The sequence below is a fragment of the Protopterus annectens genome, chromosome 10.part0, assembly GCF_019279795.1.
Source record: "Protopterus annectens isolate FY-2018-M chromosome 10.part0, PAN1.0, whole genome shotgun sequence".
Classification (NCBI taxonomy): Eukaryota; Metazoa; Chordata; order Ceratodontiformes; family Protopteridae; genus Protopterus; species Protopterus annectens.
This window is the reverse complement of record NC_056744.1, coordinates 339872236-339897313: the sequence shown is the minus strand read 5'-3', so window position 1 is coordinate 339897313 and position 25078 is coordinate 339872236. Positions and strand designations below refer to the sequence as shown.

The following is a 25078-nucleotide window of genomic DNA, read 5'->3' as shown; positions in this document are numbered from 1 at the left end:
CTTATTTTATACTGCTCTGGTGTGCATGCAGCTAGAGTAGTTTACTTTGTACCCAATGTCCCTGCTTATTTTTATACTGCTCCGGTGTGCATGCAGCTAGAGTAGTTTACTTTGTACCTAATGTCCCTGCTTATTTTATACTGCTCCGGTGTGCATGCAGCTAGAGTAGTTTACTTTGTACCTAATGTCCCTGCTTATTTTATACTGCTCCGATGTGCGTGCAGCTAGAGTAGTTTACTTTGTACCTAATGTCCCTGCTTATTTTTATACTGCTCCGGTGTGCATGCAGCTAGAGCAGTTTACTTTGTACCTAATGTCCCTGCTTATTTTTATACTGCTCCGGTGTGCATGCAGCTAGAGCAGTTTACTTTGTACCTAATGTCCCTGCTTATTTTATACTGCTCTGGTGTGCATGCAGCTAGAGTAGTTTACTTTGTACCCAATGTCCCTGCTTATTTTTATACTGCTCCGGTGTGCATGCAGCTAGAGTAGTTTACTTTGTACCTAATGTCCCTGCTTATTTTATACTGCTCCGGCGTGCATGCAGCTAGAGTAGTTTACTTTGTACCTAATGTCCCTGCTTATTTTATACTGCTCCGATGTGCATGCAGCTAGAGTAGTTTACTTTGTACCTAATGTCCCTGCTTATTTTTGTACTGCTCCGGTGTGCATGCAGCTAGAGTAGTTTACTTTGTACCTAATGTCCCTGCTTATTTTTATACTGCTCCGGTGTGTAATACAAACATTGCCACCCACTACACATTAATTAGTTTAAAATTGCAAAGTATGTTTCTGACTTCTTAATGTATGTTAAATATATACATTTTTCTTGGTTTGTTTAAATTGTGTGCATATAATTTCCTGCTTTTGTACTTGCTGTGTTTTTTTCTGTTATTCATTTGCATAATTGTTGTCAGCATGGCTGACCTAGTCGTAAAACAAAAAATAGATAAAGCCTGTTTTGAGTGAAAACAGCTTGTACAAATTATATTTGCAAAATTAAAAAATGTATATATTTGTTTAGAAAGGGGGGAACCACCAGCATGCAAAAGACTTTGCCTCTGCTGTTGATGTAATCCAGTCCTAAGGTGGGGGTGGGGGTAGATTCATTCTTGCAGGTCATATTTCAGCTAATCACGCCATTTGAAAAATGCTGTATTAAAATAGTTTTCAGTTGTGCTACCATCTTACTCCACAGTTTTTTCAGATGCCTTTCAAGGATATCACTCTTGTCATGGGCTCATTTCCTGACAAGAATTGGTGACTGTCTTCTCTTACATGGATACTGAGCAGAAGTGAATGTGTATATAATGTGTATAAACTGCTTCATCCAGCTTTAGAACCGTGCAATATTAATGAGCATGGGTAAGGTTATTCTAAATGTTCTGTATTTTTGTTTAGTATTTGTCCTGTTTTAAAGTTCTTTTTAATATTTGAGAGATTGCATTATATTTGCAGTTGGAAATGCTTCTGACCGCATCCTCTCACTAGGTGGGTGCAGATAACATGAAATTCATTAAGACTGTTAAGTTTCTATGGAGTAATTTACCTTTGTTACTGTTATCTGTTCTTCAAATTGAGAACAGTTTTTTAGAAATAGTTGCAGACTGCTTGCATTGTTATTTTTTGCTTATGCATTTATTAATAGTTCATTGCCCCTTTTGTTTGCTTTTAGATGGGAGGAGTAATAGATTGGAAAGAGAGAATTGTCCACTCTGTGCATGGATGAAAAACCAACACACAAGTAAGGAAGAGATGCCAGAGTATTTGTCGATTTTTATTAGGCCCTTGTTGTATACTAAGAGTAGATGGTTTTAGTGCTGTTGGACATAACTGCACCAAGTCATTTTGAGTAGAATTTCTGGAGCATATTCTGTACCAGTAAAGTTGCTGCTGATTAGAAGAATTTTGTTTCCATTTGTTCTGCACTTGATATAAATTCACGTAATGAATTTGTTGGGTGTGTATAAATTAGGCCTGAAGTGAAGGAGCTGGTGGTCCTAAGGCCAGTAAATGAAGTAAATTGCTAATGGCATTGTGTATACTTGGGTGGAATGGACTTTTTATTGCACCAGTATTCAAAATGGTAGGTGGGGAGTGTGTACTTTTATATAAGAAAAACATGCTTCTTTTAATGAATGTGAAGAAATTACCTGTTAAGCTTCCCTCTTCTGAGGCAAAAAATTCCTCAAATGCCTGTTTTGTTTCTGCATCTTAAGAGGAAGTTTACCAAGAGAATTTCTGAGGTAAAATAATTTGCATATCCCTCCAGATTAGAATATTTAGGTCCTATTTTTGTTAGCTATAGTTTTTTCTGAGACAAAAATGGATTTGGCCATTTGCACTTTAAGGAATGATGAGTTCTGCTTATGCATTGAGCTTATGGATTCTGTTAGAACTACTCCTTTATTAAAAAGTAATTGGCAAGTGTAGAACTATCGCCAAATCTAAATCCCTGTCAAATTGTATGGTTTGTTTGTGGAATAGACTTCCTCTGTTTATGTCTAAATCTATATACTTATTTAAAAAATGGCTTGGTCATTCATTGGGCACTAAAGCTCAATTCATGTTGGAGTCTGCATTCTGGTTGGCTTTTGTCCCAGTACAGTTATTTTCAGACTGCTAAACTAGTTAAACATGCCTTAAAGTCTGCTGATACTATCTCCAGAGTTGCTGTTTCTGGGTCAGTCATGAGAAGATTTGCTTGATTACATTTATAATCAAGATGTTAAAACTGAAATTTTAAATTCTCTGGACAAGGAAGTTGCGGTTGGCCCTTCTGCAGCTGAGGTGTTTTAAGAGGTCTGAGATGGGAAAGTTGATTCAAGGGTGACCCATATAATCCAATCCTCCTTTTTTTAAGGCAAATAATAATAAAAAACAAAATCCTTCCACCTTAGCTGTCTTTTTCAGAAAGCAGTTCAAGCAGCAAGGTGCCACCAAACAGGATTTTAAAAAGCAGTGATAAAGAAGCTCCAGAAAAGAAAGTGACTGTCTTTCAAATTCAATGACAGTCCAAAGTCAGAATAACGGTTTGCTTTTCAGAAGTTGGGTCTGAAGGGTCTTTGCCTTATTTGTGTAGTAAGACCTCCACAGCTTTCTTCCAACATGCTGTTACTATCATTTCTTTCAAAATATTGTTAAGCAAAACCTTGCAGGTTCTCCCCCCCCCACCACACAACTTAACAGCCTTCCAGGGGAATACCATCTCCTCCAGGAATCTTCCCTGTTGATTGATTGGTTATATATCAGCATTTTCCACATCCCCTCCCATTTAGTTAATTCTTCGGCCTCATTTTTCTCTACCCCTGACATATGGAAATACTTATGAAAGGCTTAAATTTGTGCCTTTTCTTGGTTTCCCCATTTCTTTGCTTTATACAGATTTTCATTGAATTTTTAAAATGCCTCTTAGTACCTTTTGCAGGTCTCTTGTTTTGTTTTTTTCCTAGTCCTAGGTTCCATGAATCATTGTGCTAGTAGTGTTTGTGCTCTGTGGTTGTTATCAAAGAGCAGTTTTTCTAAAGTCATGCACATTATCCAAAAGCTCTCTTGGTTTTCCTGTAGTACTCAGTAGTTGCTTCTCTACTTGTTTTGTAGAGCTTCCTTTTGCCTGTCATCCTTTGTTAATCCCTCTAAATTATTCCTATGATTCTTTCCCATATCTGTCACTTTACCATGTTTTTATATGGTTTTCATTTTGTGCATCTCCTCAGCTATTCCTTCTGTAGACATTTTTGCCTTCCCAAAGAACTGAATCGTTTACTCTACTCATTCCTTAAAGTCCTCTCTTTTTAATGGGTAAGTAGGAACGTGCTGTTGTCTGTTTTACTTAATTACCTTGCAACTGTATCTTTATCTTTATTAGCATGTGGTCTGAAATAGTTATTGGATGCATTTCAAAGCTTTCATGTAAATGGCCACTGCTCCTCTGAAATATAATTTCTGTCCAGTCTAACATTGTAATTGTACCTTAGGGGAGCAGTATGTAAACTCTATCCGGCTTTCTGCTACTAAGTTCACATCTTCAGTTTAAAATATTTTCATATAGTACTTCAGAAATCTACTCCCTATTGTTGTGTTTTCTCTTTTAGCCCCCTGATGCTTTTTTGATGTTGCCCTACCCATGAATAATATTCCCGGCTGGCAGCTAATGACCTCTCCTATAATTCTCTTAAGCTCCTTAATAGCAGTTTTAGGTGATATACAATTATGTGCCAGTGTAATTCTCCTTCCTTGCCAGTAACCCCTTATTAGCACAAATCTATCAGTTGCCTTTTTTAGTCTGTATTATTGTGCAGCGGTAGCGTTGTTGCCTCACAGCAAGAGGTTCTCCCGTTCGATTCTCGGCTTAAAGTGTGGGGAGTGCCTTCTGTGTGGAGTCTGCATGCCCTCCCCGCGGTTGGGTGGGCATTCGAAAGACATGCGTAAATGGGCGTGCCTTCGTTGAAGGTTGAACGTTGAGCTGGCATCTCAGCGTTCGTGAAAATCTACTGCCAATCATTAGCAGACCGGAGTTCCGCTGTGCCGACCCCTAACTGGGAAAAGCCGAAGGACCAAAAACAACAACATTATTGCCCTTTTTTTTCCTTCATCCCTGATCAGATCAGTTTTTTAGCAATCTTTATTTTATCCTTGACAGATGGGTCTGGTTCAGATATTGGAACCGACTTGGCTGTTATTACAGTTCGCGTCAGCCAACAATGCCTGAGCTTCACCTCTACCCACAATCCCTCTTTCACAATTACCTCAGATCTCATTTGCCGCTTTTCTGAAATGGTTACATTTTGCCAATGCTCCCGAGTTTCCTAGGGTTTAGGTAAATTTCTGTTATTTCTTAGAGCTTTCTCTTTTTCTCTGCACTTGATCCTCTACCCCTTAGTTTAATACTTTCTCTCTCTCCATTCATACATGTTAGTGTAATTCGAAATGTCATTCTCTGCCCGTACACCTTGGTGTATTTCTGTAGCTGTCATCTTTGATAGTTTTTCCCCTAGAAGAATTTTATTTTCTCTCTCAAACTTTCTGTGCGAGTGCATGTGAGTGTCACTGTTTTTCCAGCCATAATTTTCAACATCGTTGAGAAAGGTAAGGCTTCTTAAGTGCGGCCTCAAAATCCCTTCTTCAGATTTCACTCCCTTTGCATTTATTGTTTGGGTCTGTTCACTTACAAGAGGACTGCAACATTTTCCATGGGTTCAGTCATCGCGCCCTCATTGAGAGATGAGATAAACTTGTTTTGAAAGGTTTGATCCCCTCCGCCTTCAGTGAAGCCTTATCTACTGATGGCAAAGCCAAAACTGACATTTCCTCCCCTTCATCCTCATCTTCTGTGGACAAAGGAAAAAAGTGGTGTGTGTTGGTTTCAACTTCTCTGTCTGTTCCGAGAACTGAGAAATTTAAATCCTTAGTTCTGAAAGTATCCTCCGAACTGGAGGCCTCTGACTCTAAATTACTGGTGACAGCTATTGCTCCGCCGCTGACAACTGTCAAGTCCTTTGACTTTGAAGGCCCCGGTGCAGGACAAAATTTCTACTCCTTCTATGGCACTGATTTACATTTGCAAACCTAAGGTATCTGATTCAAGGGAAATTTTTCCAAGAACTTTTTAGTCCCTATCTGTAGACCACTTCACTGGTGATCTTCCAGAAGTTTTTCTTTAGAGGCCTGAATCTCCTTCCATGTCATTGGTCCACTTCATCAAAAATCTTTGAGCTTGATGTGGAGAGACTTGTGAATAAAATCTTATGGGCTAGAGGACTTTCAGGCCCCCTTTTGGTTCCGACTCCTTTCAGTGTTGGAACTGAGCCTTTTTTCATCCCATTGACCACTCCTCCACTGAGGCCTTAGAGTTTTCTGTTCCAAATCTCCTGGCACTGACTGTATTGGTACCTGAGATTTTCACATCTTAAGAAACTGCAATCCCCCTGAGTTCTTCGGCAGCTTTGGAACTGTAGACCTCTCGAAGACATAGCTACCCTGTCGTTTCCGGGGGGCAGGTGTCTACTTGAGGTTTTTTGGAGCAGTTCCTGCTTTTCAGAGCTTTGGCTCAAGTTAGTCCGGCTCCAACTTCCATGTCAAGGGTCTGTTCTTTGAAGCTTGGTCCTGAGGCAGTCTATCTTGGTTCTGGGGTCCCTTCCTTCTTTGTGGGGGGGGGTGACCTTCGAGGCAATGGAGAGGGTCCTGCCCCTTACAGTGACTCTGACTCTGTTGGTACCTTCCTCCTCTGAACAGGTACCCCCCTGCCTCTGTTGTTCCACCTGTCTCTCCACTGGGACAGTGGGTGCTGAAGCCTCAGGTTTCTCTGATTCAGGTTCTGTCGTCTTCTGAAATCTCCCTAGATTATCCCCCTGAGGAGGTTCCCTCAGAAAAAGTGCAAGAGGAAGCACTTAAATTCCCCTCAAGAATCTGTCACAGATTTTGATGAGGGGGGGAAGGGTCCCCACGGTCACCACCTGAAGAGATCTCCTTTGGAGACATCCTAGAAATTTTAAAGAAAAGGGGTGGTTGGAAGTCCCAAAACCCTTCCTTGGAGGAATCTGTTTACCTGCAGGCTTTTGGAACTCACTAGTCTACCTCGTGGGTGACACCCATTCGCTGATAAACTCATTCAGTAAATTTCACCATGGGCGTGGAAGGCTCTGGACACCATCAAACCCATTCGCAAGAGACCTGGCAAAATATCTGCCCCTCAAGATAAACCGTTCTGGGCGAAGGGGTTAGTGGTGGATGACATGGTCGTAGCTGCAGCCACGAAAAAGGAACTCGCTGAGGAGAGCATCTGTCCATCCACCCAACAGGTAGTCTTGGGCTATGGAAAGATTTGGGAAGTGGGTTTTTATGCTTCATCAACCTTCGCTCTAATGTCTTTAAACTTCTTGGCACACTTTGCAAGACTTCAAAGGGATCTGATCAAGGAATTGTCAGATATCCTGGTGGGAGCTGTGGCTGAGGAAGTCCAAAAAAATTGGCTTCCCAGCTAGCCACCCTAGAGTCGGAGTTAATTTGTCCATGAGGCTAATCGCACATACAACCGAAGGGACATCCACAGCAGTGGGTACAAGCATAGCCATAAGGAGAGACACTTGTGACATTGTGGAACCATTCACATCTTCATTTTTCAATGCTTCATTTGACGGAACATCCTTGTTTGGCCCAAAAGTAAGGGAGACTTTATCCAGGTATGTGAAGGATGGTAAGACCCTTTCTGTCGTGGGCATGCATTTCTCCACCCCCAAAGGTCTTTTTCTAGGATTGAGAGTTGTGGAGGAAAGATGTGGTTCAAAAAATCCCAAGGGCCTTTCCAAGACGCACTTGGAAGCAATTCCCCCAGGGGCAGAGGGGGGAACCAAAACAAAAGATGCTGTCCTTGCGGCAGAGGTGGTCCACCGAACCAGGGCTTCCAAGCCCTTTCAACGCTTCTGAATGGAGGCCCAATTGCCTTCCTCTGTAGACAGTGTCCCCCACCTAAACGTCTGGCTAAACATAACAGATCCCTGGGTGCAATGGATCATATCCAGAGGCTATATCATCCCCTTTTCCCATCCTCCCCTGTACACAAAAAATCCCCAATTGTTCCACCCAGTAAGAGGGATTCAGCAGTGCACAAAATTCAAAAACTGCTAGACAAGAGTGCTCCAAGAAGTCCCGCCAGACCAGAAATGATCCAGAACCAGCACCAGAATGCCATTACATTTTGAGCAGTCTCTGTGGCTCCATTTGTTTTGTTTATATTTTTTTGATTTTGCCTGTTTTTTGTGCGGATCTGGAACCTACTCGGGATTCTTTTTAGTGCCAGAAAAGACAGGGGACTGGAGACTGATTTTGGATATCAGCATGCTGAACAAATCAGTTTGTCAAACAAAGTTCCAGATGGTCACAGTACAGTTAATTCTTCCCTTTCTGAAGAAAGATGACTGGATGTGCTCGATAGATCTTCAGGATGCATATTACCACATAAAAATGGATAAACTCTCCAGGATGTTCCTCCGCTTCTGGCTGGAAGCCAATCATTACCAATTTAGAGTGCTGCCCATTGGTCTCATCACAGCCCTCACCAAATGCATGACAGTAGTAGCAACTCACCTGAGACTGCAAGGATTCTGGGTGTTTCTGTGCTTAGATGACTGTCTCATAACTGCTTCAACCAGGCATCAGTTAATAGTAGCCAGGAATTACACTCTCTCAATATCTGTGCCCACCAGGGAATTATGGTAAATCACGAGAAATCCCAATTGACTCCCACACAAAATTTAGAATTCATAGAGGCTGTGCTAAATATGGCAATGACTATAGCATCCCTTTCGCCAGAGAGACTCCAAAGAATTTTATAGTAAAAGTTCAAAAGATAATCCGCAGAAAGAGGGTTCCTGCTTGACTAGTTTTGCAAACTCTAGGGTCAGTGGCAGCCTCAATAACTCTAGTACCTCTAGCCAGGTTTCATATGAGAATTCTGCAATGGCTACTAGCTTCTCGGTGGTCTATCCTTTGCCAGCCCTTATCAGACCAAATTGTGAACACCAATTTTTGCAAGAGGGAACTACTTTGGTGGACGTATTCTGAACAAATTCTCTGTGGTTGGCCTTTTATTCTTCCAGAGCCCACAGATGCCTCCCAGATTGGGAGGGGGCATTTTCTGGGCAAGACTGCCAAAGGCACTTTGTCCCCCTTAGAGGGCAATTTGCACATCATTGTCCTAGAGCTAGGAGCAGTGCTTCTAGCATTGCAGGCCTTTTAAACAGCTCTTCCTCAGGGGACAGTTGCAGTTAAACTGGCAATATGTCAGTAGTTTGGTACATCAACAAGCAAGGAGGAACCAAGTCTTATCCCCTTTATCGAGAAGCCCTTAAGAGTGCGGCAGTGGGCAATCTCTTCTGACTGCTTTCTAATAGCAACACACATTCCAGGGAGTTCAGTGTGATTGTAGACAAACACAGCAGATGTGTCCTCCAGCCTCACAAGTGGTCTCTCAGTCCAGAAGTGGCGGAAAGGGTCTTTGGTCAACGGGGTCGACCTTGCTGTGTTCTGTTTGCTTCATCCAAACAACAATTGCAGCAATTACTTTGCCCTGAATCCCCCTCAGGAGAAGTCGCCCAGAAACGCTCTGCACCACAATTGGCCCACCGTTCTCCTGTATGCCTTTCCCCTGATACAAAATTCCTACAGAAAGCACTCTGGTTGAGAAGCATAGTAATCCTCATTGCCCCCTTTTGGATTCAACAGATTTAGTTCCCCTTACTTTGGCCTTATCTGATTCAACAACTCTGGTTTCTGGACTTGACTCCAGACCTTCTGTCCAATTTAGACTTGACATGTTCATCCAGACATTTTGAACCTCAAACTGACAATGTGGTTCCTTTAATTCCATTAGTTGACAGGCAGCTAACTATTTCCTCCCCAGTACGCCCCATTCTCTTATCGTCTCATAAACCTTCCACTCATAAACTGTACTCTAGCAAAAGGAAGAGCTTTACCATTTAGGCCCATGAAAAAACATATTAATCCCTTTTCTGCTTCTATAGAGCATATTTTAGACTCTTTAGTCTCTCTCTTTCATGCTTGAGCTTCCCCTTTTGCTGTCAGATTACAAATGGTTTGGAAGAACATTCTTTAGCCTCTCATAGACGTAAATTATTCTTGAGAGGCACACCCTTGTTGAAACCTCCTTTCAAAGATCAGACGCTGCCACCTTGGGATCTAAGCTTAGTTGCAAGCCATACTACATTCTCCCTTTGAACCCTTTGAGGAGTGTGATGAGAAGTTTTTGTCTTGGAAGACACTGTTTTGGTAGCTATACCTCTGCCAAAAGGATTTCAGAGATCCAGGCCTTGTGTAAAATCTCCTTATCTGATTTTCCACAAAGATGAAGTTTCTTTACGAACAAAGCCATCCTTTCTACCCAAGGTAGTCTGAGTCTAACATCAATCAAGCAATTAATTTACTGGTTTTCTTTCCAAACTTTTCCAACAAATGTGAATATCCCATACATTTACTAGACATTCACAGACTATTACATTTCTGTCTTCACAGAACAAATGACATTTGAAAATCTGACCAACTGTTTGTTTCCTTTTCCAGTCAAAGTTGGGTAAGCCAGTCAGCAAGGTGACTTTGGCCAAATGGCTGAAAGACTACATTTCATTTATCTATGATAAGAAGAAAATAACCTTGCCTCGGCCCGGGAAGCCCATTTTGCAAGATCAGTAGCCACCTCGGCAGTTTTCCAATCCAGAGCTTCAGTGAATGATACATGTGCAGTAGCTACTTGGGCTTCTCCCATACCTTTATTACTCATTACAAACTGGACTTGGTTTCTAGGGAAAGAGTGTCCTTTGGTTTGATGGTGCTCAGGAATATCTTTCTGTGAGTCCACCCAAGATCTTGGGTAGCTGGGTGACTCTGTCCCATCTGTCAAGGTTAAAAGGAAGATTGACAACATCAGAGCTTCCTTTCTACTATCTGTACATTCTCTACAAGCTCGATCCGCTGTAATTGTGAGAGAGGGATTGTGGGTGGTGGTGAAGCTTGAGAGTTTTTGGCTGGTGTGAGCTGTAGTAGCGTCAGAGTTTGTTCCAAAATCGGAACTGGACCCATCTGTCAAGGATAAATGAAGATAGACAACACAGGTGGAATGTTGTGGTAAGTACATAACTTCTTTTTTTGAAGTCCTTTCTTTACCAAATTCACATGCTCATTTTTATACAAGTGTGTCTCTTGTAAGATTGCAATTTGAACCCTTCTTAATATAATTGTGTACTTTGGATTAAAAGAAAACGTTTACATTCCATGATATAAGTGATAAGTCCATCGTTGTGATAAGCTATTACTTTCTTGTATTTTATATGATACTTTTTTTTTAATACGAGTTTCCAACTTGCAACTCAACATGCACACACTATTTTCAACTTGTTGTACTTCTTGATGCAATTGATGCCATTGCTGAATTGATGTTCTTTTAACTGCTGTATTATAACATATACATTTCTGTAACTTTCCCATCAAACTACTCTTTACTAGAGTTAATATGTTGTGTTATAAAATTTTTGTGATTTGTTTTAGTCTAACTGCGGGAACTTTCCTTCCCAGGCGTCCGCTGAAAAGGGATTTATCCCAATCAGACTTTGCCAGTAATCATATGTGCTGAATTTTGTTTTCATGTATGTATTAATGTTTGGCAGACAGGTCTTGTATGCAGCTGCAGCTTCTTGTCTCCGAGTCCATGACACAATTTCCTTCAATAAAACAGTCAAGAAAAAAAAAAAATACTGTGTATATTTTCATTTTTAACCCCCAACCACTTTTAACTCACTGCAAGCTGATATTACTATATACACTTTCCAAAAAAGGAAGTTACTCCTCCATATATGGGCAGTCACTCCAAATAGACAGCTACATCCACAGGCCATATCCTTAAATTAGGTTTAATCTTGCTGACAACCCATGTTATAGCCTGTATTCACCCTGTACCCACACCATCCATTCTTGTCCCATGTCAGTGTCCTCCCAGATGTCAAAACAACTTTTGTACTTTCAGTTAACTGTTTTTTTTTTTTTTTTTTTTTATTCAGCCTTAAGAAGTGACTTGGCTGCCATTAATGTGTGTTGTTGTGATTTATGCCGAAATGATTGATGCTGCTTCTGCTTGTAGTCCCTTCAACGTATCAGACTTTTATTTTTACTGAACTGCTTGTCACTTCTTCTCAAAGTAGTAATTTTCGTGTTTCTAATACAGATGCCTCAGGTTCATGTTTCATTCTTTTCCTGATTCACTGCTTGCACCTACAGACAGTTCCTCTGGAACTGCAGAACTTTGCTTGTAGATTGGAGAAAAAAGCACTACTTTGCTGGTAGATGATAAAAACAACCTGCTCATTTGCATTTGAGGTTAGGAACCCATTCTAAGTCTGCAGTATAGAAAGTTATGCCCGTAAAAGTCACCAGAAATTTCATGCAACATATTGAAAGTGTTAAAAATACAGGCATTAATATACAGAAAGCAAAAACAGACAGATGGCCATTAGTATGGGTAGACATTTCTGTACAATGGTCAGTAGTAAAAGGTTAAGTATGGGAAATTTGGGGAGTAAAGGCCTACCATGGGAGGGTTTTCTCTACCCTCCGAAAAAAAAGTGATCCTTTTTTATGCCAATAAATAGGTTTTAGGTTAGCTCTTACAGATCCAAAAGACAGGACAGAAACACAGACACACACACACACACACACACACACACACACACACACACACACACACACACACAGACACACAGACACACAGACACACAGACACACAGACACACAGACACACAGACACACACACACACACACACACACTTGAGGGCAGCTTTGCCAGTTCACCTGTCAGCATGTCTGTCAAATGTGTGTGGAAGCCAGAACACCTAGTAAAAACTCTCTAGTACGGGGAGGACATGGAAACTGCACAAAGGACACCTCCATCAGAAACCATAATGGACAACCAGGAGCCATGTGCCAGCACTGCTAGGCACTGTGCTATCCAGTTGAAATGTTTTTATTCTAAAGTCAGCATTTTATGCGACTATAACATTATTTATTTATTTTTTGATAAAGTGTAAGCCATCACTATGCTAATGTGAACCTGCTGACTTTTTTATTCCTGCTGTATGACCTTTTAGTTGTAGCAACTGTTAACCTTTTGGGTGATTTCTTTATCTAAGTAACAAATTAAGGTAGTCTAGCAGTTTGTACTTTGTGTCACCCTGGCTTGTGGGTCTGCTGCTGGAAAGGTTTTTAGTTTTATACTTTCCTGTTTTGAGACGCTAGTTGCTGTATCCAGGTTCAGTAAATGCACATATCCAGAGTGGCTAGATAAGGATCTGTAATAATACAAGAAGACTGTTTGCACCAAGGTATAATTTAAAACATTCTGTTGCTATAATTATTTCTGTTGTGTCATCAGACGTCATGTTTAACACTAAATGATAGCTGCTGGAATTGCTGACCTTGTACTTACACTTATTAAACGTTTCCCTGATGTTATGTGAGGTTACTAGTTGTGAACTTAATATATTCTCAGATGGAAGGGCGAGAGTCTGTGCAGCCGAGCACCTAAACTGTTCTACCTTGTTATATAACAGTCCTCCAGGAGGTTTGCTGTGTAGGACATTTGGGGTGCTTGACTTTTCCCCCCCTGCAATTTATGTAAGTGGAGTTGTGATTGTACTCATGCTGATATTTAACAGTTTTATTTTATTTTAAAATGAGATTAGTGATTTCTTTCTCTTCAAAGTGTGATCTATCCAGTCAGGACTTGTATAAAATGTTTTGGTGGAATGGGTTAAATATCCAGTTGGTGTAATTGTAAAGTGGGAATAAGCTTAAAGCAAATGGGGTCTCCAATTTCTAATGACTGTATAAAAAGCTAATGCAAGCAAAGCTGGCAAGTGAAAGGTCTTCGAGCATGGAAGATATTTAACTTGTGTGCCAGATAGGTTATAGTTACATATTGCAGCTGTCATGTCTTAAAGGGTTTTATTGATGGGCTTTCATTTCACTTAAATGACTTTTCTCTGTCACTCCTTACAGACAGAAATGTGCTGAATGATTTAAAGAGAAGCAAATAAATATACTGTAGTGCAAGTCAGGTGAAGCTGCAAGAGGATGTTGTCCAATTTCTACTTGCAGATTAGAAATTTGTAGAACCTAATCCTGTGCCAGCATTGCCTTTGGACATCTGTATGATTAGCAGCCTCTCATAATGGATTCTTGAAATTTGTGACTACCCGTTTTCATTTAAGAGACAACAGTGCCCTTTGTTTTATGCCGATCTGAGTGTCTGTGAAAGAGTCCTTGTCCTTCTCCTTTCCTCGGTCATTGTGCTGTCAACATTAGTGTAGGATCGCCACACTCTTATGAGAAATAAGTTTTCCACAGTATCTTCAACATTAGCCCTCATTTCAGGCACTCTTAAGCTAACTTTTGCCATCATTGCAGTTTCTGTAGCATAAAATGCCTTTCAAAGCTGCCTGCATTGTCAGTACACTGCTACTTAGTCGTTGCTTGTGTGGCAGTTTGAAATGCTATATGCATAAAATGTTTTTTTATAAGTTGGCTAACTCTGGACAGCTTCCAAAATAAACTTCCAAAATAATTTGAATTTTATTGGTGTTATCATGGGTGAGTATACCTAGATGTGAACTGACTGTGATGGATACAGAAATCTGTAGGTACTACTAACATTTCAAATGTATGGTATCCTCTGGACAAGTTGCAAAAAGTGTTTTATAGTTTATCCCCACAGACATGTCATTTTGTGAAGTTAGCAATTCTTCTAAATTGTCTGTATGTGTGTTAGTATGTGCCACCACCACGTGATGGACTGTCCTTTCTAGGTTTAGTTCTCTGCCTTATTCCTCTTGCTTGTTTGCCTAAGCTGTGATTGAAGCTTTTGTCTTAATAGAATAAAGTAGGAGTCCTTAAATGAATGAATTTGCATTCTTCATTAAAAAAATGCAGCAGTGCATGTGAAAAGGCAGTATGAATAAGAAAATATGTACCTTGAAGGTAACGGAGCAGCTGTATTTAGCAAGATTCAATGGTGATCCTTAACCATGAATCAGGTTTACTTCTTTCCTCTCCATCTTTTAAGCATAGTTTAGGTAGAAGGCAGTCTTGGGGGAGAACTTTATGCATGTGAAAATGCATTCCTCAGATGTTGAAATATATATTTTTTTATTAGTTATTTTGTCTTTGAACTGCATTGTAACCGAGTTCTTGGGCTGTAGTATAACACTAGCGGTTTCTGTCCTCTTAGGATTTACACATCCATTTTGTTTTTATGTAGACACTGTTTATGCCCCATGGTAAACATTTTATTGCAGTCATTCACGAAATCTTAAGTTTGTGCATTGTGTTGACATGTAACTAGTTTGATGCAGGCCACAAATTAAGAGTGACATTTGATTTTCTCTTTATTATGGGTCAGCAGTACCATCATAAAGATCCAGTCTTGCCTGGAACAAACTTCAGAAGTGGGGTTAAGTCGCTAGCAGTTTGTGCGTTTACTGCTCTGCAGCTCACTCCGCATCCAGGTGTATGGAAGGTGGCCACCTGTGGCCCATGTCCATGTTCTCTGCAGCTGAATTAAGGGATGCATTCACTGACATAGTCACTGCCTGTAGTCTTCACATCTTCTCTTTGCAGTCTTTACGGCAAGGTATCTATCATTAACGCTGAATGAACAGCTTGGTGCTTGGCCTACAGGAAGCTAATGTGATAATTTGATAGCAAACATTTTTATGTAGGTGTAAATTATTTGTTATATCAGATGTTCTTAAAAGAAGGCCCTCTGCAAGGGGTAATTGTTGGTATTTACTCTTCTGGTATTCCCCTGCTTAATACAGTTATCCAATTCTCCAGGGGCAGATGCTTACTCGTATGGTATTCCCCTGCTTAATACAGTTATCCAACTCTCCAGGGGGCAGATACATTTTCCACCACTGTCTTGTGACATCTGACACTAAAGTAGTAAGATGTGCCCAGCCTTTAACTAAATTTTGACCACTGCGTACAAGGAGAGCACACTTGAACAGCATAAAAAAATATAAAGTAATACGCTTTGTTGTCCAGCGTGTATATGCTGAAGCTGAATGGAAAGATTATCCCAAGTCAAGGAGGTAGAAGGAAGGTAATAAATAAGTTCAGGTAGTGTAAATTTAAGTCTGCGGGGGAGGCTTGAGAAAGAGGATAAGGAGAAAGGCCTAAAGACTAGGGCTAAGAAAGTTCAGTCCAGAAACATGAAGAAAAAGGTGGCCCACGTTCTGTAGTGATAGAAGCAACAACTGCTGGTAAAGGTGTGACTGAATAACCAGGATGCTCTAGCACAAAATTTGCAGCGAATGCATTATTTGAACAAGCACTAGAAGCAGACATTTGTAGTACGTTTTCCTATGAATGTTTAGCTGCCTGGTAGTAAACAGTGGTGCAGATAACGGGCAATTCCCTTGGATAGTGTTTGCTTAGCTACAGCCATCCTTTCCTTACATGGAGAAAGGAGACACACGGTCGGTCTGTTGTCTTGATCATTAAGCACTTATTACAGCAGAACCTGAACTTACTGTATGTCAGGTTTATGAAGTGTGCCTTTTCAACTAATTTGTTGCCTCTAAACAGACTATTAGATTAAAGTTCTTAGACCAGTTTTGAGAGAAAATGTTAGTCAGTACTGAGGGACATTAAATCCTTGTGACTAACCAAATAAGTTTCCCTTCAGATCAGGGCATGCATCTGTCAAGTCCTGTGGGTAGAGGTAATGGCCAACAAGAACATTACCCAAGAAGACCAACTTTAGATCTACTGAACCATTCAGTTCAGATATGGTTTGGATGATCTTGTCAGTGGTGAAGTTCAAATCCCAAGGTGGAAAAGGTGTCTTTAATGGTGAGTGAAACAGCAGTAGCCCTTAACTTCTTCCTTTATGCCTGTAGGAAACAATGTTTCTTACTATATATACTCACTGACCCATTTTTGCTTAACACATTTTGTGCATTTGAGGTTCTGTCAGAGTTTAAGGTGGAAGCACATAATATTAATGAATTACATTTACTCTATCTACTTGGCTTCCCCTTGCCCCTGGCTTTGTGATAGCGTGCTCATCAGGTAGGTCGCAGTATTTAAATGTGGCACTGTTGAATCTTGTCCTTTGTGTTTACTACTGAATGAAAATGCCTTTACTGCATCAAACTGTTGGAAGAAAATGTACTGCAGATACTGAGCATTAGAACATAGCAAGTTTGTTTTTACTGCTCGTGCTCTGTCCATACTGCAAAGTCTGTTACACTGAATCTAATTGTAATCATATACTGTCGAATGTTGCATTTATGTCCTGCTCCCATTGAATATTGTAACTTGTTGTGTAGAGTTATATTGAAATGTTACTTTAACACCTAGATGCTGTTCCACTGTTCTAAAACTGTTACATTAGTAGCAGCTAGCAGCTTCATTAGCTCTTTGTACAAGTCTGCATTAGTGTGCATATGTATTGAAGGAGAACGCTTAGTGAAACTAGCTGTTTTATATTTAGGGTCTCTGTGATTCAATGCATGCTCAAATTTAATTCTTGCATATTTTGACTATAGACTACTGCCTTTCCCATGTCTGTCCAAACCAATGAAGAGAGTCCAATACCTATATCTTAAAGCAGCGGAAATATTATTTGTAAGAGTAAACTGCTGATGTTTAGCATTCTTTATGTTGCTCTTTAATGTACTTTGTAGCTGTGGTGGTTTAATCCAGTACTGCAGACCCTTATAACCTCTCTTACCTTGTATTTTTCCTTCTTTTCTTCTGGGCTGCCCCCTAAAACTAATTGTAAACTCAGCCAGTGTTTGTCTTGACCAAGCAGTTAAACTGAATGATTCTAGCTACAAATGGCAATCAGCATATTACCTCAATAAGTGTTAAGCAAAGTATGTAAATGCAGTTTTTTTACTGAGCTGAACTAAACTATACCATCTAAAATAAAATCCTGCACACCTAGAAAAGTGTCGGTGAGCAAACTATCACGGAAGCCTTGCCTTTTCCACCCTCTGGCTGGAACCTTAACCACTCGCCATCCATATTGCTACAAATGTGCTTCGCAATTTAAAAATACTGTTTCAGGTATACCCTCCTCTCCTTTAATCCTTGTACACGATTACTGTAGACCGTAGCAAAAGGAAAGTCAAATAACAAGATAGTATACTGCATATACTACTATACCTAGATTAACAGAGTTTCCCTCTATCTTGAGTTTTACTTACTGATTGGCTCTGCAGACTCCTTGGTTTCTGGCATAACCCTGCTCCATTCACCGTCGCTACACTCAGGCTCACTTCACTCCTCTCCCACCCAACCATATTACCTTTATACCTATCCACTGCTTCCACCCACCCACCCTTATACTCCCCCCTTCCTGTACCTTGTACAACCTGCCACACCCCACTCTTCCTTAACTTCTATCACAGCTTATTTCCCCCTCCACTTTATCTCACTACTTCTCATCCCATTACTATCCACCTACCCCTTCCAAACTCTCAACTCAGTCACTTTCAACACATAGGTATTTAATTGTTTAATTTTAAAACTTTTTTCCCCTCTTCAAAAAGGTGACAGTCTCAATGTTTTCTAGCTTCCTGTTATCGCCACTACCCCTCCTATACACTATTACATCCCCTCCCACACTCCTAACCCCATCCATAGTGTCCCCACCAACCCTCACTTACACATCTCCCCTACCCTCAGCAACCTGTTTGCATCTCAGCATTTATCCTTCCAGTGAATATACTATTACCTAAAATAAAAATCCCTACCTCCTATCTTCTTGCATCTAAGAATAAGTCAAAATACCTCAACAACTACCCACTAAAAATGAAACCATATTATTTTCCAAGGACCTTGCTCCTGTCAGGCGACATACATCCTAACCCTGGTCCCACTACTTCCCCAACCACCACACTAAATACCTCTCCTAATACTAGCCAAACAGCTACATCAAATAAACAAATTTCCTTCTGTTCTGTCAATACCTGAAGCATCCTTAACAAACTCAGCCAGTTTCATGCTTAGATATTTCATCATACGCCCGACGGTATCTGTGTAACTACTTGGCTTAAAACCCATAATCTTGATAGACATTCTTCCCCCTGGTTACAACATACTTTGCCAAGACTGCTTAAAAAGAAAAGGAGGTGAAGTTGTCATACTGTACTCTAATAACCTCACTCTCTCCTATCCTAAACAACCAATTCCCTCCTTTACACCTACAGAAATACTGGCAGCAAACCTAAAACTTAATGACTATACTATCATAATAGTAGTAGCCATATATATCCCACCAGGGGACAACATTCCTCTACTGGAAAATGTACTTTCATATCTCTCCCAAAATATCCCTAATGGAACAGTCCTTCTTGGGGACATAAACATGAATTGGCTGAACCTCTGCAATCCAAACTCTCCCCATCATATAAATCTCTATGGATTTACATAACTAATCCCTCAACCTACCCATACCAATAACTCTCATTCCCCAAGCTTCCTGATAGACTGGATACTTGTTTCTATTATCAGCAAATACCATAATCCAGAAACACTACCAGACTTGAGTGACCATTCACCTATAAAAGTGTTCAGATGTACCACTTTATCTCTCTAAACCACACTGGCTTATCACCTGCCGCAAACTTTCTAACTTTAACCCTGACATGTTTAATGCCCTCCTCTCTAGAATTAACTGGAACTTCTGTAAACAGCTTCTAGTAGCTGATACAATAAAAGCCTTCAACCCAACTTTCATTGGCATCTTAAATTCTCAAGCTCCACCCAGAAAAGTACAGACAAAAGCAAGAATCTCACGCTGGTTATCTAAACACCCACGTACCTTGTGAAAACCCGAGATAGAGCTTGGAAAGTATGGGTACATTCCAAACATCCAGCTGACTTGGAAAAGTACAAAGAACTAGGAAATCAAACAAAAAAGCCATCAACAAAGACAAAAAAGATTTATATTAGCCCCCAACAACATTAAAATCTGATCCAAAGAAATTTGCAATGCTATAAACCAGATACAACATCCTGGAAACCTGACCTTAACAAACCCATGTCCTGACAAGTCACCTGAAGAAACTGCCAACACATTCAACACCTATTTCATTGAATCCATTTCCAAATTATTTAACCCCCAACTCCTCTACCAATAACATTTCTAACCTCTCTGTACCCACCCAACTACTAATGCAAAACACTCCTTTACATTCAAACCTGTTCCCACCAACTATATCAAAACTCTACTCTCCAAGCTCAAACCATGCTCAGTATCTGCAGACAACATCCCTTCATATTTCCTCTAAACAGCTGCAAACTCCCTTGCCATACCTGTATGTATTCTAATAAATCACTCCATCTCTGAATCTGAAGATGTTTATTGTGTTTCACTGTTGCAGTCATTACATTTGGGTTATCCTGCTGGCAGGCTACCCGCAGTCGGCCTGAGTTCCAAAGTCTAGGTCCGGCGTAGGTTGCTGTCACCTCCTCCCTGACGTCAGTGCACCAGGGGTATAAAAGATGCAGCCGGCGCCATTTTCTTCAGTCTTTCTTGCCGTGCGGTGCCCGAAGCAAAAGCAGTACGCAAGTGCCGGTCGGCCGACTCCTGAGATTTTCAAATTTGAATTTCAGATCCAAAGTCTTCATTAAAGCTAACTACCCCGTTCGGGAAACTTTTTTTCTTGCTCCAGACCGATGTCAGAGAAAGTTAATAATTGTATTTCTTGTGGGAAGAAAATACCCCATAAGGATTTTCATTCTTACTGTATTCCTTGCCTAGGCCCTGACCATGATGTTACTAGTTGTCGGTTTTGTGCTAGATTTAACCAACGCACTATTAAGCGTCGGTACGATTTTGCATTTCATTACTTTGGCAGAAGATTCAATTATATACTGCTGTCGGAACAGCCGACTACCGGAGTTTATAAAAAGCGCAAAGAAAAAGAAAAGGACGGGCATCCAAGGCCCAAAACCGACGAGGCTTCTGCTAGGCCTGTCGCCGGTTCGTCGGTTCTAAGTGAGGCGCCCCTGACGCCCGCTACCTCAGAGCCACAGGCCGCTTCCGACTCCCACATGGAGCCGACTAGGCTGCTGGAAACTCAAGGTATTGGACACTCGGAAACTATTCCCTCAGATGGGTCTGGAGCTGCTCAGCAGGCATTGGCTTCTGAGTGTGTTTTCAGGCCTACACAGTTGTATATAAAACCAACTTCAGCTTCAAAGGCAAAGACTAAAGCAGCTCTAAAGACAAAGAAACAAGTACAGCACTCTCCTGGACAGGCCTCCATGCCTAAAAAATAGATGCTTAAAATGGCCGAAGACCTAATTACTTTGGTTCATAGGTTCATACTAGGCTATCTGCCCTAGGGCATTTATAATCGTAGCCAGAATGTGTTTGGCTTTCGCCACCCATTTTAAATTTATTTTGCTATGCCCTATTTCGAGGTTAGTATACTGTGCCTCTGTCTAACCGTGACACAGAAGTGATACCCGGGGTAAACGTACGATCTCCCATCCACTCATCAAGATTCCTCTTGAAGAGAGTCAATGAGGGACTCTGCCTAACCTGGACTGGGATTTTATTCCAGAGTGAAGGGAGCCTCTGGGTTATGAATCTGTCCCTCCAGCATGTCCTATTTATTTCAGTGCTGAGGGTCAAGTCTCTCGAGCGAGTAGCTCGATGGGATTTGGATTTTCTGAGGTGCAGCATGTCCATTAATTCCGGGTTGGACATGGCTTTATACGTCAGGCACAGATCACCTCTGAGCAGGCGGTATGCCACTGAGTAGAGCTGGAGTTTCTTTAACCGGGCAGCATATGGCATCTGTTTGAGCCCTTTGATCCTCTTGGTGAGGTACTTTTGGGGTCTTTCCAGTTGCTGCAGGTGTCTGGTAAGGTACATCCCAAAAGGGGCATTGTACTCAATTATGGACCTGATGAGTAAAGAGGCATGATGACCTCCCCTGATCTAGATGTGAATCCCTTCATGATTAGGTGGGCTATATAAAATGTTTTTCTAACCACTTTGGCCATGTGGTTTTCAAATGAGAGATTGCTATCAACTTGGGTCCCCAGGTCCCTAATTACTTCTTCCGTATTTAATGGATTACCACCTATGTGGTAATTTGTGGGCACTTTGTTTTTGCCAAAGGGGATAACTATACACTTTTTGGCGTTTAGCTTGAGGCCATGGCTCTGGCACCGGTTGTCTGTTTCTATGAGGCCCTTTTGTAGGATGCTTGTGTCGGCTGGAGAGTCGATTATGGCGCCCAGTTTGCAGTCATCTGAGAACTTGGTCAGCCACTGTCCTTCCGTGTTGGCCTGTACCTCCAAGAAATATATACCGAACAAGAGAGGTCCCAAGACTGAGCCTTGTGGGACGCCACTTGTAACTGGTTTGGAGTCTGACATGGCTCCAGCAATTCTAACCATGTGGGTTCTGTCCTTGAGCCAGTTTGCAACCCATCTAGTGACATAGGGGTTTATATTTAAGCGGGTGAGCTCATCTATAATGCCCAAATGGGGTATTGTATTGGGGCTTTTGCGAGGTCCAGGTAGGCTGTGTGGACCACCTTCCTCTCGTCAATGGCCTTGGTGACTGTTTCAAAGAAATTGACCAGGTTTAAGAGGCAGGATCTGCCCTTAAAGCCGAGCTGGGTAGGATCCAGTGTCTGTAGGTCCCCAATATCTTTATTTATAAGGTTAATGATGATCCTTTCCATAGCTTTGTAGACCAAGCTAGTCAGGCTTATGGGACGATAGTTTCCAGGATCCGTTGAGGCACCACCTTTGTGGAGAGGGACCACTGTTGCTATACGCCACTCTTTGGGTACATATCCTGTAGTAAGGCTGAGATTGAACAGTAGTTTTATGTTTGGGTTTAGCTCTTCCTGGAGTTCATGTAGGACGCGGCCCGGGGCACCGTCTGGTCCCATTGATGCTGTGTTTTTTGCTTTGGAGAGAGCGGCTCTTACCTGAGCATCTGAGATGTCAGGGGGGCAGCACTCTGCTGGGATAGATATTTGCCCTTTTGGTGGGGGGGTGGGGAGTTTGCACTGAACCTGTCAGCTAGGATGTTGGCAATGTCTGTGGGTTCAGTGTATTTTTTGTCATTTTGGACTAATTCTGAGCATATCTGGGAATTACCACCCAGGTTCCTAACTTAACTAAAGAAAGCCTTGTGATTATCCTTAGTGTCCTGTGCAATTTTTCTCTCGAAGCTGGCCTTAGACAATTTTGAGTGCCCGTAGTTTTTTGCTAATACTGATCAGTGATGCCTTCCCTTTTTGGGATTTTGCTCTATCATTTAGTAGCTTCCTCCTTCTATTGTATAGTTTGTTTATGGCTGGGGTCCACCAGACAGGACGTCTGCCTTTGGAGGATTGGGTCTTGGTTTTATTTGAGATTGCATGATCCATGCATTCCTGAAGGTGTTCATAGAATGCGTTTATAAAGGATCCTGCGGTCTGGGCCGTATTTTCCACAGGCCCTGGGGCTTTGAAGGATTCCACCTCGGTTTTGAGGAGTGTGAAATTTGCTTTAGAGAAGTTTTTCACTGTGGTTTTCTGAGCAGGGGGTGGGTTCGGGATGTGAATATCCAGTGAGATTAGTTTATGGTCTGATCTTACCAGTGAGGGATACACTTCTGGTCTGGAGCATAGAGTCCCCATGTTGGTGATGATCAGGTCCAGTATGTTTTCCCCTCTTGTGGGAGTGGTAACAAGTTGTTCCATAGCATTTGAGTTTATAAATTCTAGGAACCTTTGGGCTAGGGTGTTGGAGCTAGAGTAATGCTCCCAGTCTATGTTTGGGTAGTTGAAGTCGCCCAATATAATGGTGTTTGGAGAGACCTTCATATTTTCCAGTGTTCTCAGAAAGGCCGAGTGGGGGTCCTGGGTTAGGGAGGGTGGTCTGTAGCAGGCTATAAACTGGAAGGCAGTTTTACCCACTGTTTGTTGCACATGGATAGTCTCTGGCCGTGCTTTGCCACCAACCTGGAGGTGTGGGTATCTTTGATGAATATCGATACTCCCCCTCCTTTTGTGGTTCGGTCCAAGTTTTGGGGCCGAAAAGCATGGTATGAGGTATAACCTGGTAGTGCTGGGGTGCTCTCGGGAGCCCTGAGCCAGGTTTCTGTTACTGCACAGATATCGATGTTCTCCATGCTAAGGAGAGTTTCGAGTGCGTGCATCTTGAGGTTTAGACTTCTGGCGTTGAGTAGCATTACTCTTAGTTTCTTATCCCTTGTGATACCTATGAAGGTGGGTTTGTCTTTTGAGCCTTGCCTAAAAAAGGCACTATGGGGGTAGCAAGAGCCTTTGCCAATATCGAAAAGCCCAGGGGTGACAGGTGCAAGCCGTCCCTAGCGAAGCATCATGGCTTGTCGAGCATATCATCCCATCTGACAGGCATTGGATCCCCTTTGAATGACACCAGTACTTAAGCCAATTGTTGAAATTGATCATCTTGTCTTCATATTGTGGCATCATTCTTGGTGAGGGTAAGATGCTACTCAAGGTCAGGGTCATACCGGCCTGGCCTACATGCTCAGAGAGCTCCTTTATGTCTCTTTTCATGTAGTCCAGGGAGGTATGTCTCAGGTCATTCACACCAGCATGGACAATGATTGAGCCATATTTGTACTTGCCGTGGAGTGACCTGAGTGCTTGTGTTATGTAGCGGATCCTAGCACCAGACAGGCTGCTCACCGTGACCCTCTCCTTGTTCAGCCTGGTGAGCGGGACGTCAGTGTTCAGCCTGGTGAGCGGGACGTTAGTGTGCCTGACGATAGAGTCACCTATTACAAGTGTATCAGGTGTGTTGTTTAGTCTTAAGGGCTGTGACTATTCGGCACACTGGCTTTGTGAGATATGTGTTGCACGTGTTTTGTTTTGGGGTAGTGGTTTCTTGGATGTCTGCTTTGGAGGTCTCTGCTGCTTAGGCAGATCTTTATTTAGAGCCTCCGAGTATGTTTTTGTGTGATTGTGTTTGGTTTGCTGTCGTGGTGGGTCTATGTGAGACTGGAATTGTAGTGAGTGTGGTTTCCTTCTCCTCCTGACTGGTTATGCCAGTACTGAGTTGAGAGAGCTTAGCCTCCAGTTTGGCTATATGGTTGCATCTCTCACATGTGTTGGAATTTGTTGGGAGGAGGAGAGGGTTGTCTGTGTACATGAGACAGTTGTAACATTGCCTCAAGATTCCCAGATTCACCAGCTGGACCGGAGTGGAGATTGACAACTGACCTTTGGACATGCCAGAATAATATTGGGAATTCCTTAATAATTGAAAACAAGGGCCAGTGGGGAGTGAGGGTGTAGTGCTTTTAATTTTTAGTGCTGACTTGTATAATTGCTTTAGCGAGCAAGTGCCAGGTAACTTAAGTGCAATGTGTTACAGGTAACATAAATGCAAAAACGACAAACAGTAACTTTCTTTCAAGTGAAACAAGGAAATAAGTACAGTAAGCAATGCAGATATCACTAGTGATCCACAGAAGCTCTTTGCCACCAGCTTTTTTTCCTTG

At 41.7% G+C, this 25078-nt stretch overlaps 1 protein-coding gene across 1 annotated transcript in view; it reads left to right on the top strand.

Moving 5' to 3' along the window:
- KLHL20 (kelch like family member 20) overlaps positions 1–25078 on the top strand; it is a 1442445-nt gene that overhangs the window by 121930 nt on the left and 1295437 nt on the right. The window contains exon 2 of the mRNA XM_044085231.1: positions 1676–1744. Within this exon, the coding sequence (XP_043941166.1) occupies positions 1722–1744 (23 nt within the window). The 5' untranslated portion in view covers positions 1676–1721. The remainder of the gene's footprint in view (positions 1–1675; positions 1745–25078) is intronic.